This window comes from Myotis yumanensis, unplaced genomic scaffold (assembly GCF_028538775.1).
Source record: "Myotis yumanensis isolate MYYU_CA2020_CCGP unplaced genomic scaffold, mMyoYum1.0.hap1 SCAF_7, whole genome shotgun sequence".
Taxonomy (NCBI): domain Eukaryota; kingdom Metazoa; phylum Chordata; class Mammalia; order Chiroptera; family Vespertilionidae; genus Myotis; species Myotis yumanensis.
Window position 1 is genome coordinate 67,008,542 of NW_027223758.1, and position 19,334 is coordinate 67,027,875.

General features: G+C 48.8%; 1 protein-coding gene across 1 annotated transcript in view; it reads left to right on the forward strand.

Moving 5' to 3' along the window:
- PREX1 (phosphatidylinositol-3,4,5-trisphosphate dependent Rac exchange factor 1) overlaps positions 1 to 19,334 on the forward strand; it is a 176,565-nt gene that overhangs the window by 74,950 nt on the left and 82,281 nt on the right. The window contains 3 exon segments of the mRNA XM_070420776.1: positions 585 to 656; positions 4,513 to 4,635; positions 14,959 to 15,063. Coding sequence (XP_070276877.1) covers positions 585 to 656; positions 4,513 to 4,635; positions 14,959 to 15,063 — 300 coding nt within the window.

A 19,334-nucleotide genomic window follows, 5' to 3' on the forward strand; every position in this document is an offset into this window, starting at 1 on the left:
AAAGTGATTATCACCACAGTGCAACTTTCAACTATATAATACAGCATTAACTGTAATCACTGGGTATACATTAGATCCCTAGAACTTGTTCATCTTATAACTGGACGTTTGTACTCTGACCAGCATGTGTGTGCATTTTTTACATAAAGATCTTCTGGAAGGATGTAATAGGACCTAGTAGTGGTGGTTCCTGTGGGGGCTGGGGAAGGACTAGATGGATGGGGCCTGCAGTGTAGGAGACATATTTTTTGGTATTTCTGAGCCATGTGAATGTGTTATTATTTAGAAATTAAACTTTTAGAAAAAGAAAAAAAGGGAAAGTGAATAATAGTCTGAGAGGGGCCCATGGTGGTGAAGCAGGGCAGGGCTCGGTGGTGTTTTCTGCACAGGGCCTGATGTAGTAGATGCTCAATAAACATTTGTTGACTGAATGGAAGAATAGTTTTTCCTGATTCGCTGCCCATGTCCCTGGACTGTGGTACTTCCTGGGTCCTACTTGGTATTTGAACTTGAGACCTTTCTTTCGGGCCACCCCTGGGAGATCAAGGCGTGGACACTCATATCTTCCTGCTTCTCTCCTCCAGGCATTTCTGCATCGCATCCGGCAGAACGTGGTGGACTCAGCGGAGAAGGGCCTCACGGAGGACAATGTCAAGGTGTGGACACCTGAGTTGGTCCCTTTGCAGACTGTCCCTGCTGCTGTGTGCCTTGCTTCCTCCCTGCGCGATGCTTAGCGGGTGCTCGGGGGTCTGGGATGCCTCGCTCTCAGCTGCTTTTGTCTTCCTGTAGCAGGCTCCCTGCAGCCCCCAGGGCCTCTCAGTCCTGTGAGCAAACTGTGCCTGGTGGGTCAGGAGGACTCAGCCTCAGGCTTCCACTCCCCGACTCAGGCTTCCACTCCCCGACTCAGGACTTTCTCCTTGCTCAACGTGACCATCTTGTCTTCTAGCCTCCTTGTGCCAAGCCCCCTGGCTTCCAGCCAGCAGAAAATCCCTTCCCAGGCGCCCCTGGGAGCCTGACACCTCCAGCCCCTGCACTGGGCATTGAATGTGCAGGCAGGGAGATGAATAATTGGGTCCAGGCTCCGTTTTGGCAGTGGCTCTGGGGAGTTTCGGGAGGACGTCAATAGGCCCTCTGTGTGCACGGTGGAGGCCCCAGTGCTCCCCGGGCCTGGCTTTCTCGTGTGACCTCACTCTCTGGGAAGCTGCCTTCAGTCCTTGGGGCTCCAGGGTCCTGGTCCCAGGGGAGAAGGGGAGACAGGGCAGGAGGGGGTCAGAAGTGCGAGCCTGTATAGCACACAAAGGACTTGGTCAAGCAGGACTCCCCCCACCGCCCCGCCCGCCTGCCCACATGTCTTGATTAATCTGGACAGTGACCTGCACGTTGACAATTCTGAGCTCAGTGTTTTGGGTAAGAAAGCTGAGGCTTAGAGATGGAAAGAGACCTGTTGTGGGTCACTGCATGACTGGTCCCTGGTAGCACGGGGATCGGAACTTTTCATTCATTCATTCAGTCATTCACTCATTCATTCAGCAAGTATTTACTGAACACATACTGTTTATTACATCTCTTTATTACAATCTGTTACAACTTAAAAGTTATTATAATTTCAGATTGCAATTTATTACAGTGTATTTTTTTTTTAAATTACCTCTTGCCCTGGCTGGTGTGACTCGGTTGGACATTGTCCTGTGTACCAGGAGGTTGCTGATTCAGTTCTCTGTCAGGGCACATGCCCAGGTTGTGGGCTCGATCCCCAGTTGGAGGCATGCAGGAAGCAGCTGATCAATGATTCTCTCTCATCATTGATGTTTCAATCTCTCTCCCTCTCTCTTCCTCTCTCTCTTAACATCAGTAAAAACTATTCTTTAAAATAGTGATCTTTTTAGGAGGTATAACTCATATATAGTAAAGGTTGCCGTTCTAAATGCGGGCTCCTCTGTGTCCCATCCCAATAATGCCCCCTCCCCAAGGATAACTGCTGATTGGTTAGCATTAATTGATTTTGCCTGTCCTTGAATTTTATGTAAAAATGGGCTCTTTCGTTATGTCTGGGGCCTTTTGCTCACTGTTCTGTCTGTGAGATTTACCCATGTTGTTGACCTACTCTTTTTATTGCTGTGCAGTAGCATGGAATGAATGTACCACAATTTACTCATCCATTCTCCTGTGGTGGATATTTGCGTTATTTCCAGTTTTGGTTATTATGACCATTCGTGTTACATCTTTTGGTGGACACAGGCTCTCAGTTCTTTTGGGTGTAAACTCAGGGAGACAGATATTTATTTTGAAGTTTCACTGCCATTCCTTGAAGCAAGGGTAACAGTAGGATCTATCATATGGATCTTTGACATAAGCAGAGAGATTCAACCATGTGATCTTGACAGATGAGAGAAAGAAAACTAACCACACGATGCGGGTGATTCTTCCAGCCACTTCTTGGGATGAGCGTCCCCCAGGATGAGGCCCTCGTGCTCTCAGACTTGCAGCACCTCAGCGTTCTCTACCCACCCTCAGGCCGTCTCCCTCTGCAGACTCTCTGGTGCATTCTCGGGTCCACAGGATCCACAGGGCTGATCTTCATTCTTTCAGGTCTTGACTTAAATGTCACCTTCTCAGAGCGGCTGTCCCTGGCTTCTGTATTTAAATTTGCAAACTTCTTCTGCCCTGTCCTGGCACTTTCTCCCTGTTTTATTTGTCTCTGATTGCACCTAGGAAACTGTAGTTATTTGTTTGTTGTCTGTTCCCTTTCACTAGAATGTCACCTCCATGGCGGTAGGCACTTGTCTGTTCCCTGCTGTATCCCCAGGCCTCTAACAGTGCCTGGCACATAGTAGGTGCTCAGTCAGTACTTGCTGAATGAACAAATGAATAAGAAACCCAAGAAGGAACCGTAAACCAGTAGCCACACTGGTTACCTCAAGCCACGGTGGGTGGAAAGTGGGGAGATGGTGGGAAAGGGACTCCTCACTGAATTTATATGACTGTGTTTATGATTTTTGAATTATGTGAGTGCCTTCTTCAAAATTAAATTGAAAATGCATCTGTTTAAGAAGATTTGACTTTGGGTGGTGGCCATACAATGCAACATACAGATGCTGTATCATAGAATTATATACCTGAAACCTATATAATTTTATTAACCAATATCATACCAATGCATTTAATTAAAAATGCTTTTTTTTTTTAAAGAAACAGAAAAAGCCATTTATGCAGTTCAGAATAACCTAAAGTAAATGAAAGTCTCCCCTGAGTCTCCTTTCCAGAGGCCCTTAAGTTACCAGCACGTGTCCTTGTCCAGGCAGTCCCCGCTCCTGCCAGCATGGAGGGGAGTGGCCTTTTTGTGTGTTATTTTACACAAATGGGCCAATACTGGAATTCTGTTTGGCACCCTGATTCCCCCCACTCAACAATATATATCAAGGATCATTCCACGGCCCATATCCATAAATCCAGATCTGCAGATTCTTTTTAGAGGCCACATAGTATTTTAGTACGTGGACTGTAGTTAATGGTGACCAGTTCAGTTGATTTAACTATTTGATGAGTCCTCATTAATGAACATTTGGCCTTTCCCCAGTCTTTCGCTACTGCAAATAAGGCTGCGTATATGTTCGTGGCCATCCACCCAGTTCTCATCCTTGGCACAGTTAACACTTTGGGCTGGATGATTGTTTGCTGGGGGGCGAGGCGGGGGGGCTGTCCTGTGTATGATAGGATGGTTAGCAGCATCACCTATGAGATGCCAGTAGCATCTTCCCCCACAATTTGTGACAAACAAAAATGTCTCCAGGTATTGGCAAATGTCACTTGGGAGGCAAAATTGTTGCTAATTGGAAATGACTGATTGGAAGGTCAAATTCTGAAATGTAGAAATGCTGGGTGAGAGTGTATGTGCCTTTCAAGCTTTATAGATTCATTAGGGGACATGGGCACTCATATATTGGTTGTGAGAGTTGAAAGAGCATGTCGAACATGCTTCCCTGTTGTATTTTCTTCTGCTACATCATTTTAATGGTGCATTGAAGTACCTTGATTGTTTTAAAAACCAGTCATATGGTTGGCCATACCGGTTGTGGCCATGCTGAGGACTAAGATGAATGTCTAATAAATTCTCCGCACGCTGATTGTGCAGCTCAATTCTGCTGCTTACCGGGTGTGTGTGTGTGTGTGACCTTGGCAATCTTAATTATTTTCTCTGAGCCTCCGTTCTTCATCTACAAATTGGGGATAATGATGGTTTCTACCTCATGGAGTCAGAGTGAGGATTAGCTGCCATAAATGCGTATAAAGTTCTTAGCACAGGATTAGGCATTTATCCTGTTGAGTTAATGTTGGCAATCTTTTTTATCATGATCATTGTTTTTATTAGTGTAGTCTGGCTCACTCGGTGTGCGGGTGTCCACGTCACCGTGCCCTCGCTCGCTCTAAGGTTATGCATTTATTTCATGCTTGATTTTGCTCGTCCTCTGTGCCTTGATTGACACTGTCCTTTGGCCTCGGTTTTCCCGACAGATCCTGTTCTCGAACATTGAAGACATCCTGGAAGTTCATAAGGATTTCTTGGCTGCCTTGGAGTATTGTTTGCATCCGGAGCCTCAGTCTCAGCACGAACTTGGGAACGTTTTCTTAAGATTCGTGAGTACAATGCCCCAGCCCTGTCGGAGCCTCCAGGTTTTGGGAAGTGGGCTTCTCCCCTGATTGAGAAGTAGGGATCATCAGGCCTACATCCTTGGGTTGATGGAAAGACTCAAAGAGATAAAGCAGTGAAGTGTGTGGCATAGAGCAGTGGTTCTCAGTCGTGGGTGATTTTGCCTCTGGGGATGTTTGGCTATGTCTAGAGACATTTCTTACTGTTACAGCTTTGGGGTTGCGGGGGGCGGGGGTGGGGGCAGGTGGCTACTGGCTTCTAGTGGGTGGAGGCCAGGGATGCCACCAAACATCCTCTAATGCAGAGGGCAGCCCCCACGGCAGCATTATTCCACCTCAAATGTGAGCAGTGCCGAGAGTGAGAAACCCTGGTGTAGAATAAGCTCTGGGTCCACATTGGTGCTTACGGAGTCATTGTTGTCATAATCACTAACTCCTTTCTCTAAAGCAGCGGTGGCCAACCGGTGGTCTGCGGACCACAGGTGGTCCGTGAGGTCCGAAAGGTTGGCGACTGCTGGTCTAAAGGATCACTTCTTGGTGGTCATGGTCTAGGATGACACAGCCTAGCGTAGCTCTGCCCTCGGAGTTATAGCTCAGGGAAGCCACTGGCTCACGTTGTTGGGAGGGCAGTGCTCCCAGCCAGGCTACTGAGCTGCTTGTCAGCTGTGTTACGCTCAGCGACGTGTTTTAACTTGTTTGTACCTCAGTGTCCTCACTTGTAAAATGGGTAAAAAACTAGAGCCACCCATGATGTTATTGAGCATTGAGGGAGCTAATGTAAGGAGAGTGTTCAGAACAGCTCCTGGCACACAGTAAATGCTCAATAAATGTTGGATGCTATTGCCCTGGCTGGTGTTGCCCAGTGGTTAGAGTGTTGGTTAGAGCACTAAAGGGTTTCCGGTTCATTTCCGGTTAAGGGCATATACCTGGGTTGCAGGTTCGATCCGTGGCTCCGGTTGGGGCATGTATAGGAGGCAACCAATCAATGTGTCTCTTGAACATCAATGTTTCTCTCTCTCCTTCCCCTTCCTTCTTCCCCTCCCTTCCCCTTCACCTCCCTCCCTCCCTTCCACTCTCTCTAAAAAAGAAAAAATTAATGGAAAAAATATCTTCGATTGAGGATTAACAAAAAAAATGTTGGACATTTTTCTATTCATTTAATCACTATTCCTTAGTGTTTGAAACAGAATAAACATGAGAACAAGGTAGGGCACAGGGGAGATGGGCCCTAGTGGAGGGTGCTGAGCAGAGCAAAGACGTGATCTGTTTTGGGTTTAGAGGGCCCTGTGGCTGCTACGAGGGGGAGTGGACTGTGGAGGTGCAGGGAGCACAGGAAGAGGTCACTATGCCGTCTGAGATGACGGTGCCTGGACAGGGTGGTAGATTGGAGATGGTGAGAAGGGGTGAGTAGGAGTGGATGAATGAGTTAATGTGAGTGACGCACTTAGATCCAGGCAGGCACTGAACTGACGCTGCATGAATGTCAGCCGGGGGCGTTATTCCAGCTGGGGCACCAGGGAAGGCTTTCAGGAGGAGGCGGCATTATTGGGGATGGCCATGAAGTGATGACATCTAAGGGTGGAATAGTCCATACTTTAGCCAACGTGGGGGAAGAGGTCCTCAAGGTGCATTATCTGTTTGCCAATAACCCCAGGCCACCCAGGTCCCCTGACTTTGGTGCTGGAGCCTCAGAGGTGTGGAGAGCAAGTTTCACTATTCATCACTGAGGGTCTCTGGATCCTGAGTGTCCACTTGAGCTCTCCCTGCTCTCTCTATAGGATTCCTAACTTGTTCAGAGATGCAGGGGACAGACAGCTGGAGGAGAGGGTGGGGAGTTTACTGCCCGGGAGGCAACCTCTTCTCCATACCTTCTCCTTCTGCCCTGCCCGGACCCTCCTCATGTAGCCCCATCAGAGTGGGCACTGACGGGGACAGTGCTTCCCATCAGAATCCTGGTGCACCGATGGTGAAGTTCAAGTCTGTGTGGGAAGTCATTGTGGGCCAGGACCTTCCCTGAATCTTGAGAACCCATCACACATCCTGCCTGGTCCCTCGAGATTGAGTTTATTTAGAGGCTGGTGCCTGACCTTGCCTCCTGGCTCTGCTGCTTCCCAGCTCTGTGATGCCGGGAGAATGACCTCACCTGGCCGTGCCTCAGTTTCCTCATCTGTAAAGTGGAGGCAGTGAAACCCACCTTGTAGGGTGGTTGAAAGAATTAATGAACGTAGCAGCACCTGGCATATTAGTAAGTGCTCAGTGTATGTTTGCTTATTTGCACTATGTACATATTTGCTCATGGGACCCAGCACTCTGGCATCTCCCAGCGTTGTCTGGGGCACTTGGTGATTTATTAGACTCTTCCAGGCCCTGTCAGTTCCTGGGACCTCACTCTGCCACTGCAGTCACACTGGCTTCCTCGCTGTTCGGGAACACAGGGAGCCCGTGCCTGTTGAGGGTGTTGTTCCCTCCGCCTGGGCCGGTTCCCTCAGGCGTCCCTGCGACTTTGTCCCTTCCTGCCTTGAAATCTTCACGGAAATGCCCGCTTCTCTGTGAGCTCTTTCATGCCCACTCTGTTCAGAATTGTCACGCTCCCTGTCCTTCCAGCCCCCCCCCCCCCCTTATTCTTGTCAGTGGTCCTTATCACCCTCTGATACATTGGGTATTTTGCTGCTTTTTGTTCCTTGTCTGTGCCCCCTGGAATATCAGCAACACGAGGGTAGGGACTTTGTCATGTCCACTGCTCTGTCCTTGCATCAAGAATAGCAGGGGACAGACAGCTTACTCAACAGGCAAGCAACCTGAGAGAAAGGTTAAATCCAAGGTCATGCCTATATAGGTGGAAGAAGTGGGATTTGAACCCTCCTAATGGCAAAGCCAGACTTCACTGATTCATACTAGTACACTGTTTGTAATTTCTGCTATATCTGGGTACCCTTCATATTATTATTTGTTTTATCGTTTAAGAAATAGATTTACTTGAAAAAAACCCCCACCTTAAATAGACATTTAAAAAGGGAAATTTGCATCATCATTGGAAATGGAAAATGATTGCTAAAAATAGAAGGTAACCTTAAAAAGGAATGCAATAGAAACTAAACTGAGTTACCACATTCTGTCTAGAAACTCCCGCACCTGGGGTTCTGAGCCGGAGGCCTGCCCGATTAGATCAAAGGGAAGATAAACCCTGTTGGATGGTGTTTGAGTCATATCACACCGAGCTGAGATAACTGGAACAATTGAAAAAGGAGTCAGCTTTCTCCTGTGTGATTCAGTGTTTTTAAGTTAGAACCATCATTTTAATTGGAAATGTCACCCCCCGCTTCCCCCTGCCCATGGAGGAGCACGCTGACTACGTACTTTTCATAAGCAGCCACTGCTGTGGGCTGGGTTTCTGGAAGCTGGAGATTTGCGCACAGGTGGTTGGGAAGCAGCTGAAAAGGAGGTTGTGTACTCCCCTCCTGCTTCAGGTCTCCTGGAATTGCAGCCATGGGGTGGGCCTTTGCACCCCGCGGTGCCCAGTCCCTGGACATGGGCTGTCCCAGGAGTGTGTGTAAAGCCTCAGGCCCATGGGTGCCTCTGTCCTGATGGGACCCACGTGGCCCACCACAGTGTCCACCACAACCCTAGGGCAGTGTCTCCAGGCCAGCCTCATATCCAGGCTTGTTCACTCCCTGCTGAGGCGGCATCCGGTGCTGAGGTTGTAGTTGGGCACAGAGCTCTGTGGACAGGCTCCAGGAGAGGGAGGACAGCACTAGACCCAGCAAGGGCCCTGGCTGACACACCAGCCCACTGGTGGGCGCCACCCCCTCTGTGGACAGTGGGAGAATCCGTCACCCCCCTCACCCTCGACTCAACCACTGCTACTGACGTGATCACAGACTAGACCTGAATGAATGTTCTCTTGGTGCGGGGCCCTGCTCTTAGTGCTTTGTGTATATGAATTCATGAAATCTCCCTAACCACTTCAAACAGTGGGTACTGTTATTATACCCACTTTACAGGCGAGGAAACTGAGGCCCAAAGAGGTTAAGTCATTGTGCAACCTTACACAGCCAGGAAGTGGAGCCAGGATTTGAGTCCATGTAGTTTGGCTCCAGGGTTTGTGTTTTTTCACCATCTTACGTGATAAAGTCTCCTGAATACGTCCTATGCACCTATTGTGCCAGGCACGGTACTAGGCCCTGAGGACGCTGCCCTGAATAAGACAGATCTTGCTCCCTGCTGCTATGAGGCTCACAGTTTAGAGAAACAGAGGGTGAGGGAGTTAACAGAGGCGTCATTTCAGATGGCGACGTGGGCTGTGAGGATGATAAATGCAGGTGTGAGAATGAGTGACTTTACTCAAGGTTGACATTGGGAGGTTGGGGACTGGTGGCTGGATTTAGCAAGTTCAAACACCCAGGGCTGCTGAGTAAATGTGGATTTCAGGTGAATGACAAATCAATTTTTAGTATGTCTCATGCAGTATTTGTGACATACTTATACTTAAAAGTTATTCATCTGAAATACTGAAATGAGAACTCAGCTGGGTGCCCTATAATTTATCTGGGAACCCTGGTCAGGGTGGGCCTCTGTGAGGTGGTGAGATGGGATGATCTGGGGAAGGGCAGGGTCCTTGGGATGGGAGCAGGGAGACAATGGTGGCCGGAGCAGAGGAGCGATGGAGGGAGTCTGGGATGTCATGGGGGCCAGCGCCTGTGGGAATTTTATTCTGAGTTTTTACAGGGAAGTAGTGTGGTCTGAGTTACATTTGAGCCTCCTCTCCCTGCAGCTGTGTGGATAGGGTGGGGAGTCCCTTGCAAAAGTGAGCCTGGGATCTCATGCTCCCCTCCCCACTGCAGGAGATGCCCCATAGCTCGCTCCTTCCTGTGGCGAGTCCCAGTTATTCAGGGTGTGAAGTGAGGGGCTCAGAGCAGAGGGTCTCCCTGGAGCCATTGTCACCCCCCAGGTACTGAGGACGGCAACCACCACCTCTGACAGTCCTTGAGTCCTCTCTGGGGGCGTGGACCCGCTCCCCAAGTTGTCAGCTGACAGCTGGCCCCTTCTCCTCCTTCACAGCCCAAATCCACAGCCATGTGTTCCCTACCCACCACATCTGTGTGTGCACAACTGTTTGTTTCTTCCTGGAAAAACAATCAAAGCCTCTGTGGGGGCCCTGGGAGGAAATTGAACACTTGGGTTCTTAGCTGTCAAAAGCAGCATTTCCAGATTTGCAGGGTCTCGGGCCCGAGACACAGCTGGGTTTGGGCTCAATGAAAGGACACGGGAGTGATGGGCCTGGGGTTGGTTCTGACGAGGGGTGTTGTCATTTTCGAAATTTAACTTCTCCAAGCCTCAAGCCTCGCTCCCTTCAGCCCTTTTCACAGGCTGAAGGAGAGGCTGACATTGCAGAGTGTCAGAGAAGGGGCTCAGGGGACCAAGAATGACACAGCTGTGGCGATCTTATCACTTACTCCCTCTCCTGCATCTGTGGCAGACATCGCTAATCAATCAGGACATTCTGCCTCAGTGCTCCCTGGGGCACCAGTGTTCTTCTCACCAGTGTTCCAGCCAGCAGTACCTGTTAATTGCTGTTGGCATGTGACAATACACAGATTTGTCTCTGCTTTCTGTCCCAACCCCTTCACGTACTGATGGAAGTGGACAGGGAGACCCTGGCACTCACTAGGCGTGGGCCCATTCTGTCATTTTCTTGCCCTTTTCAGAGTGTGCCTGTATCAGCACTGTATTTACTGCAAGTGACAAAAGTAAGAACTCAGGTAGGCTTCAACACAAGAAGACTGCGTGGCTCATATAAATGAAATGTTCAGGAGTGTGCGGGCTTCAGGCATAGCTGGATCCAGGACCCCCCTCTGATGTTTTAAGGACTTGGCCTGTCTCTAGGCTCTGCTTTCCTCTGTATTGGCTTCATTCTTGAGGGGTAGGGGGGAGGGGAGTGGATGCCGCACAGGGTGGCAGAGCTGCCCTCGGTGTTTCAGGCTGGCACTGACAGCTCAGCAGCAACAGCTCAAAGACAGCCTCTCTTCACATTGATTCTAGCATGAGTCCTTGAGGGCTGGCATTGGCCCAGCTTTGCTTGGCTTGGCCTGAGTGACATGCTCACCTGTGGTGCCTGGGAGTGGAGTGGGGTCAGTGGGCTCTGAGTGTAGAGGAGGTTCCTCAGGGGAAGAATTGGGGGCTGTGACCAGAACAGAATGGATGCTGGGTGAGTAAAACAACAGATGTTCCAATGAAGAGCCGGGGCAGTGGTTGTGGTGGATGGACCCAGGTCTTCTGGAAGGAGCCTGGGGCTGGTTTGAGGGCTGTCAGGCCGCTCTCAGTTCCTCCTTCTGCTTTCTTGCTTTTATTCATCAAATAGTCACGATGCCTGCACTCTGCTGGGGACTTCAGTCCCCACTGGCAGCACAGCAGTGACCTCGGCAAGCCCTGCCCCCATGGAGCTCACAGTGCAGGGAGTGGATGGGGGAGGTGGACAGTGCCCGAATGAGGAGTGAGACACCGACCGGGGCTGGAGGCCCACCATAATTCTTAAAGTCTGCCAGGTGCCTTCCCCTGCTGGCCTTCTCCAGACCTACGAGTCGACTCAGCTCCCTCTGTCTTCACTCTGCTTGCGTCTTTTTTTTTTTTTTTTTTGCCATCAAACCTACCTATCTGCCGCTCCACTCTGTCATAGACGGACTCATCAATGCGATAATGAATTTGCTGACATCATAACGATGGTAAAAGTAGCCACAGCATCAATAACAGCAATAACAATGGCTAACATGTAACGAGCGCTTACCAGGCACGATTTTAAGCACTTGCTATGAATTCACCTGATAATTCTTACAACAATCTGATGATGGGGAGGTCATTATTGTCTATAATTTATAGACAGGAACACAGAGGCTGTGAAACATTACGTGCCTTGTCCAAGGCCACAGACTCAGGCTGCGAACCTGGGTGGTCTGTCTGCAAAACCTGCACTTTACAACGTGCAGGGTCGATGTTGGTAGTGATCATGGGGGCTTCCAGTGTCTCGCCTCTGAACAATACTAAAAGCAGGGTCTGCAGACCCAGGAAAGCCTTGGCCCTTGGCTGCAAAGCAGTTTTATTTTCTAAAGCTCCTTACATAGGGTTGGGATCTCCTGCTCTCATTCATGTGTCTGCATTCAGGGCCCAGCCCTTCCTGTAAAGCCCTACAGGCCCCAGATACAGACCGATTCCTGTCACCTACAACAAGCAAAGTCCTCTCCCTCTTCTCTGCAGCCGCCTCACCATGGCCTGTCTGCAGCCGAAGCCCTGGTTCCAGATGTGTCTGGCAGCCTCCCTCACGTCTTTTTATTTGTGCCTGAGTGAACTCCTGCAGTCCAGACTTTTTTACCCATCCCCACTGTCCTTGATTGGAGACAAGTGGAATTAGAACGAAGGTCTGCTTGGGCAGTGTGGGGGTGCTGGGGTCCCCTCTTCTCCCTCCCTGCCCTTTTGCGTATGAGTGTGTCAGGGTCTGAGTGGGTTGCAGACACAGGGTGAGGCGTTGTAGTTGGTGACTCAGTGCGTGTTTCTCCGTGCTCGCTGTAGTGGTGGTGTTGTTTGGAGGATGTAGCTTGTGTATTATGATGCTTCAGGTCGTTTGGTGGTTCTTTGGCGTCTGTGTGAGGGTTGTTTGTCCCTGACGTGTGTACACTTTGGATAATGGTGACATTGTTCATTTTGGCATTTCCTCCTATTAGTTCACTTTTATTGATTGAGTTTGTGTTTGTGGCTAGTACTTTTAGAGTGTTTTTGAAATGTTGTAAGTGTTCATTATATACCAGACTCTGTTCTCCTTGTTTTACATACACTGTTATTTAATGTCTGTTATTATGTTCATTTTACAGATGAGGGAACTGAGGCTTAAGTAGGTGAAGCAGCTGCCCCAAGGTCACCCACTACTTAGGAAGCTTGGAGCTGGGTTTCTAACCCAGGTGGTCTGGTTCTATAGTCACTGTGCACTTCATTATGCTGCAGTGCCCCTTGGAGCTTTGTCCATGGATCTGTGGCTCGAGATTTGTACCCATAGTTTTTACTTCCCACCCCATCCCCATCCCCATCCCCATCCCCATCCCCATCCCCATCCCCTCCCCCATCCCCATTCCCACCCCCACCCCCACCCCCATTCCCATCCCCATCCCCACCCCCATCCCTATCCCCATCCCCATCCCCACCCCCACCCCCACCCCCATTCCCATCCCCACCCCTTTCCCCATCCCCATCCCCACCCCCACCCCCACCCCCATTCCCATCCCCACCCCTTTCCCCATCCCCATCCCCATCCCCATCCCTTTCCCCATCCCCATCCCCATCCCCATCCCCATCCCCATCCCCACCCCCATCCCCATCCCCACCCCCATCCCCATCCCCATCCCTATCCCATGCAGTGTGACCTTGAGCTGGAAGCTGGCATGGATATTAAGAGAGAGAGAATCCTGGTTCTGCCCCTTCACTAGGTGTGAGACCCTGGGCTCATGACTTTTCCTTGGTTTTCCCATGTGTGGGTGGGTATAATACAGTAATGGTCATGCCAGGTTATTGTGAGGGTTTAATGAGGTTACCCTCATTCATGTCCGACATGCTCAGCCACACTCGTGCTGGCCATCAGCTCTGGCTGTGAGCACCTGGCTGCTCAGGCCGTCGGCTCAGCTGGTGCACACAGAGCCCCCGGAGTGCACTGGGTGTGTTGGGGCAGCTGATTGATTCTGAAACCCATTCTCGCTCCTCTTTGGTTTCCTCTTTCCTGCAGCCACCCATCAGCAGGATGACTGGGGGCTTGTTTAGAGGCAAGATGAGCTGCTTGTTTTGCAGACCCACCTCTTCCTTCCTTTGCTGCTTGGGGTCTGCTGCCCATCCCCCAGCCCAAGGTGGAGGCCCTTCACCCTCCCTGCCCAGTGGCCTTACCCAGGACATCCTTGTTTGGGGTTTGGCCAGTTGGGAGGCAGTGTTCTGTGAGATTTTTGGAACCGAGAATGCTTGGTGGAGACCTTCCTGCTAAGAAGGCTCCTGTCCTTTCAACTTCCGGAAGCCTTGACTGATGGTTACAGATTTGATGACCCACGGGTGACCTCTAGGCTGGAAAGACTCCAGCTTTGGATTTAGGGGCATCTGGAGGTCAATAGAACTATCCCCCTGTCTCAGGAATGCCACTGCTGTGTGGCAGTGACCAGAGATCTACTTGTTCCCCCAAATTCTGGAGCCAGTCTTGACTCTTCTAGTTCATATATACAGGGCGTAGCACATAGTAGGTGTGCAGAGTTTATTCAATTAGCAAGTATTCATTGAGGGCCTACTGTGTGCCAAGTATTCATTAAGGGTCTACTCTGTGCCAAGTATTCATTGAGGGCCTACTGTGTCCCAAGAATTCATTGAGGGTCTACTGTGTGCCAGGATCTGGGGATACTTCATTGAATAAGACAGACATATTCACTGCCTTCAGGAAACTGACTGCCAAGTGGGAAGACAACGGATAAACAAATAGTCTGGATAATCCAGATTGTGAGAGCCCTATAAAGAAAATGACAGGTGTGTCGGCGATAGAAAATGCCTGAGTGGCTTCTTTAGCTAGAGTAGCCCAGGTGTCATTTGAGGAGGTGGGAGTCCGGAATGGTGGGAAGTAGCCAGGCCTCCAGGTAGAGTGTTCCAGGTGGAGAGAATGGCAAGTACAAAGGCTCCGACATAGAAAGGCATGGCAGGTTTAAGGAGTAGCTAGAGGGCCAGAGAGGTGAGGTCAGAGGAAGGCAGGGTCACTTATCTGATCCTCGAAGGTCTTAACAAAGTGTTGTATTTCATTCCTAGTGTAATAGACCACCATTGGTGTGACACAGTCTGACATTTGTTTTAATCGTAAAATTGCACATTTATTGAGCCCTTACTCCATGCTGAACCCTCACATTTTTAACTCCTTTAACCCTCATGACAACCCCATGAGTTAGGGACTATTATTCATTCCACCTTATAGGTGAGGAAACCAAGGCATGGAGAGGTCAGGTAACCTGCTCAAGTTCACAGCTGGAACTGCAGAGCCAGGTTCAAGCCCAGCCCACCTGGCTTGAGTCTGTACACTTGACCCTGGGCCATGCTGCTGCCTGCAAGGTTACTCAGGCTATGGGTGCAGAACTGGCGCAAAAGTAGAGGCTGAGAGACCTGCCGCGAGTGGGAGCCTGTGTACCTGAAACCCCGCCGGCTCTGTAGGCTCTCAGGGTCCGCTCCTCCCCGGCCCACGGGCCTAGTCGGCAGCACACTTCAGAGCGTCTCTGCCTGCCATGACCTGTCTCAGGCTCTGTCCTTGTCTTGCAGAAGGACAAGTTCTGCGTGTACGAGGAGTATTGCAGCAACCACGAGAAGGCCCTGCGGCTGCTTGTGGAACTGAACAAGATCCCCACCGTGCGTGCCTTCCTCTTGGTAAGTGACCCGTCACCCCTGCCCCTCTCTTCTGTTCGCTTCAGCCTTGTGCATCGTAGGCTAAAGAGAACTTCATGCTGCCACCTCCACGCTGCCCGATCCCTTCCTCCGCCAGAGTAATCTGTCTAAAGCAGCGATCGCCAAACACTTTCTGTAAAGGGCCAGAGAATGCATACTTTTGCCTTTGTGTGTCATACAGCCCCCATATAGCACAAAAGCAGCCACAAATAAAATATAAAGAAATGGGCATGGCTATGTGCCAGTAAAACTTTATTTACAAAAACAGGCAGAGGGCTGGATTTGGCCGTAGGGCCAAGTTTGCCAATTCCTAGTCTAAAGCAGTGATTCTAGTGAGAGTGGTTCCAGAGGTAGTGATGGCTGTATTATTTGGGTTATTTAATTACAAGTGAAAGAAATCCAGTTAAAATTGGCTTAAAAAAACAAAAAGAATTTACTGGTTCATTTTCCTGGGAAGATTAAGACCTGAGAGGGCTTTAGGCATAGCAGCATCTGGGTGTTCAGATGATGTCATGAGGAATGTGTCTCTGGACTCTGCTTTTCTCTGCCTTGGCTCCATTCCCAGGCAGCTCTCCTCAAGTGGTGTCAGTGTGGCCTTCAGCAACTCCACACTTATACCCACTCATAGCAGAGCATCTCCAGGGTAAAGAAAATTCCTCTTCCCCAACAGTCAGGCCCAAATCCTGGGTCTGATTCTCACTGGCTTCACTTGGCTACAGAGCTTATCTCTGAACCACTTGCTGTAGATTAAGCATGTCAAACTCAAAGGCTAACCCGGGCCAAATAAACAAGGTTTAAGTGTATGTGGGCCGCAAAAAACCAAAAGCTTCAATTTTCATAGAAACGTAGGTTTATTTTGATAGAGACACGCTGAATACAAAGGGCTGAAATAAATGAGTCATCGTTAATGTAAAATAATAGAGCATTTTAATAAAAATTAATATTTTTTCTTGAATATTAACCTACCAGACACGGAATAACTGCACAAATTAATAAGCGTAACGCAAATAAACCTATTTTTCTTGTTCCCTGAAAGCGAAATATTTCCTGTTGCACACACCAAAAAAGTTAGTACAAGACTAAGGATGTGGCAATCGGCTGCTAAAATATTCGCTGCTAGTATTAGTGAAGAAAAACGGTGTGCCTGCGTGTAAGGCGCGGAAGAGAAATGAATGCAACACGATTATAGTAATCAGTCATTAGTGAACGCTGTAGTTAGTTATTGATCATTATGTATAACAGGATATTGTAAAAATTAAGTTATGAAATTTTTATTAAAACGTTTCTTACCTACCGTTATATTGGCTGGGCCACAAAAATATTCGTTGTGGGCCACATGCAGCCCTTGGGTGTGAGTTTGCCAAGCTTGCTGTAGATAGAGGGATTAGTTGGGGCTCTGATTGGTCCCTTCTGGAGCTGGAGGGCGGGGTCAACTCCCACATCTCACAGGCCCTAAGGGTGTGGTGGATCCTTAAAGAACAGTTTCTACTTGTGGAAGTAAGTTGGGAATGGATGTTGATCAGGCAAAGCACTAGACATCCGTGCTGGTCCTCCCTATCACTGCAGAGAGCTTCCCTGGTGTGTAAAATGGGTCCTCATTTGTGATCTCCTTGGAGCTCTGTTGTGTATGAGTTAAGATACATGTGTGCTTGGTGGTATTTCCAGACATCCCAAATAACAGCGGTTTAAACAAGGCAAGCATTTATTTCTCTCTCGTGTTAACGTGATGTAGACAGTCTGGGGGTTCCAGTGTCAGGGGCCAAGGCCCTAGGGCAGTGATGGCGAACCTTTTGAGCTCGGTGTGTCAGCATTTTGAAAAACCCTAACTTAACTCTGGTGTCGTGTCACACATAGAACTTTTTTGATATTTGCAACCATAGTAAAACAAAGACTTATATTTTTGATATTTATTTTATATATTTAAATGCCATTTAACAAAGAAAAATCAACCAAAAAAATGAGTTCGCGTGTCACCTCTGACACGCGTGTCATAGGTTCGCCATCACTGCCCTAGGGTGTGCCCTCATTAACGTGGTCTAAAAAGACCTCTTCCCTCTTCCACGTTCAGGTAGTGGGATGCAGGATGGGTGGGAAGGAGGGACTGCCTTTCCCCTTGTAAGGGTACAACAGGTGGCACACACATCTCTTCCACTCACATTCCATTGGCCAATACTTGGTCACATGCCCACACCTTGCTGCAAGGGAGGCTGGGAAACGTAGGCTTTATTCTGGGCAGCCATGTGCCTAGTTGAAAATCCTGTTGCTGTGGAAGATTATGTTAGGGGACACCTCAAGCCTTTGCCAAAGGTGATTTTGATGACTTCAAAATATTAAGCGACTTTTTAAGAGTACATATTTAGAAAATGATTGAGCTTCTTAGGGGTTTGAATCTTGGTCTTTCACCTCTAAATCCCCTACTCATTCAGTCCCAGCCCCCAAAACGGTTTTATCTCCTGACAACACATACAGAATCCAGCAAATAAAAGAACAACAATGAACTGACATGGCATAAGGAGTGTTGTTAACCATGTGTCCAGAGAGCTAAACTGTATAATAAAATTCTTGAATACTTTTCCGTAATGCAGTCTCCAACAAAGTATTTCCAGAATTTTGATTCAAAAATGTATGTTTCCTTCACTTGTAAGTTCCTGTTGCTTGGCCCACTTCCAGTGAGCATCTGAGGAGGGCAGGTTGGTTGACTGATTTCCACCTTTGTCGCAAGTGCCTCAAGCATTCGGGACTGATGCTTTTCCTCACTGCTGGTAGCTGTGTCTTTACGTTTCTAGTTTTGCACTTACATTCATAAAAGAGTCTTGGCAAAAAGCAAAAACAAAGTCATATCTTGTAAGACCACACACATGACTGTGTTTCTGTGACTGACCTTTTGAGTTTCAGGCAGCACCACTTAGCATGCTGGCTCAGAGCCCCACCTTCCAGGGATGCCCCCTTGGGCTCAGCTGTGTGTTGGGAAGCAGGAAGGTGTTTCTGGGGATGTGGGAAGGGAAGGGCTTCAGTTTTTCTGTCCTTCCTTCCCCTCTCTCGTTCAGTCTTCCTAGTGGTCCAAACTGCCCCTTTCCTAGCAGCAGCTGGGCTAGGCCAGCTTGGGAGGGGGGAGGACGTGTGGGGTGCCAGCACACATGCCATCTGTCTCCCTCTTTGCTGGCATCTCCCAGCTTTTGGCCACCTGCAGAAGTGCCATCTCATGTCTATCATGGGCTATTAAGGCGTTGGGAACACACAGAATCTGGCTTTCCATTCACGATGTGCTGTGCTGTGCACTAGTTGAAAGATGGGGTGAGAACTTTGTCTTTCTGTGCCTCAGTTCCTTGTCGGTAAAGTGGGGGTCACTCATTCATTCAGCAGCTTTCTATTGAGCACCTACCATGTGGTAGGGATCATACTAAGTACGGGGATGCAACAATGACCAAGGCAAGGAAAGTCCCTACTGACATGGAGTGGCTATTCAAGCAGGGGAGACCAACATGTCATGTGGCATTAAGTTCTCTGCAGGAAATAAAGTAAGTTAAGGGCGACAGGATGTTTTTGGGGATTAGGGTGGTGCCTGCTATTTTAGATTGGTCTTTGGAAAACAGTGTCTTAGGTGACACTTCAGCAGAGACCTGGATAAAGTATGAGAGAGGCAAGGGGTATCTGGGGGAAAAGCTTTCCAGGTAGAGGAACTGCAAGTGCAAAAGTCCTGAGGTAGAAGTGTGTTTGAAGAAGAGCAAGAAGGTCAGGGTTGCTGGAATGGAGAGCGTAAGAGGAAGAGTAGAAGGAAGTAAGGCCAGATAATGAAGGAGCATTTAGACAATGGGAGGATCTGAGATTTTTACATAGCTTTTTTTATTGCAGTCTAGCATACATGCCGTGAATATACTCACAGCATGATGAATATTTACATATGTGTACTCCCATGAAACCACTTTAGAGGTAAAGATTTATTTATTTCGAAAATTCTTTATTGTTTAAAGTATTTCATGAGTCTCCGTTTCCCCCCATTTGACCTCTCCCTGGCTGCTCCCACCCCCCAGCACATGCCCTCACCCCCCTACTGTCTGTGTCTATTGGTTATGCTCATATGCATGCATATAAGTCCTTTGGTTGATCTCTTACCCTCTCACCCCCCGCCTTCCCTCATAGGTTGGACAGTCTGTTTGATGCTTCTATGACTCTGGTTCTGTTTTTGTTCATCAGTTTGTGTTGTTCATTATATTCCACCAATGAGTGAGATCATGTGATATTTCGAGGTAAAG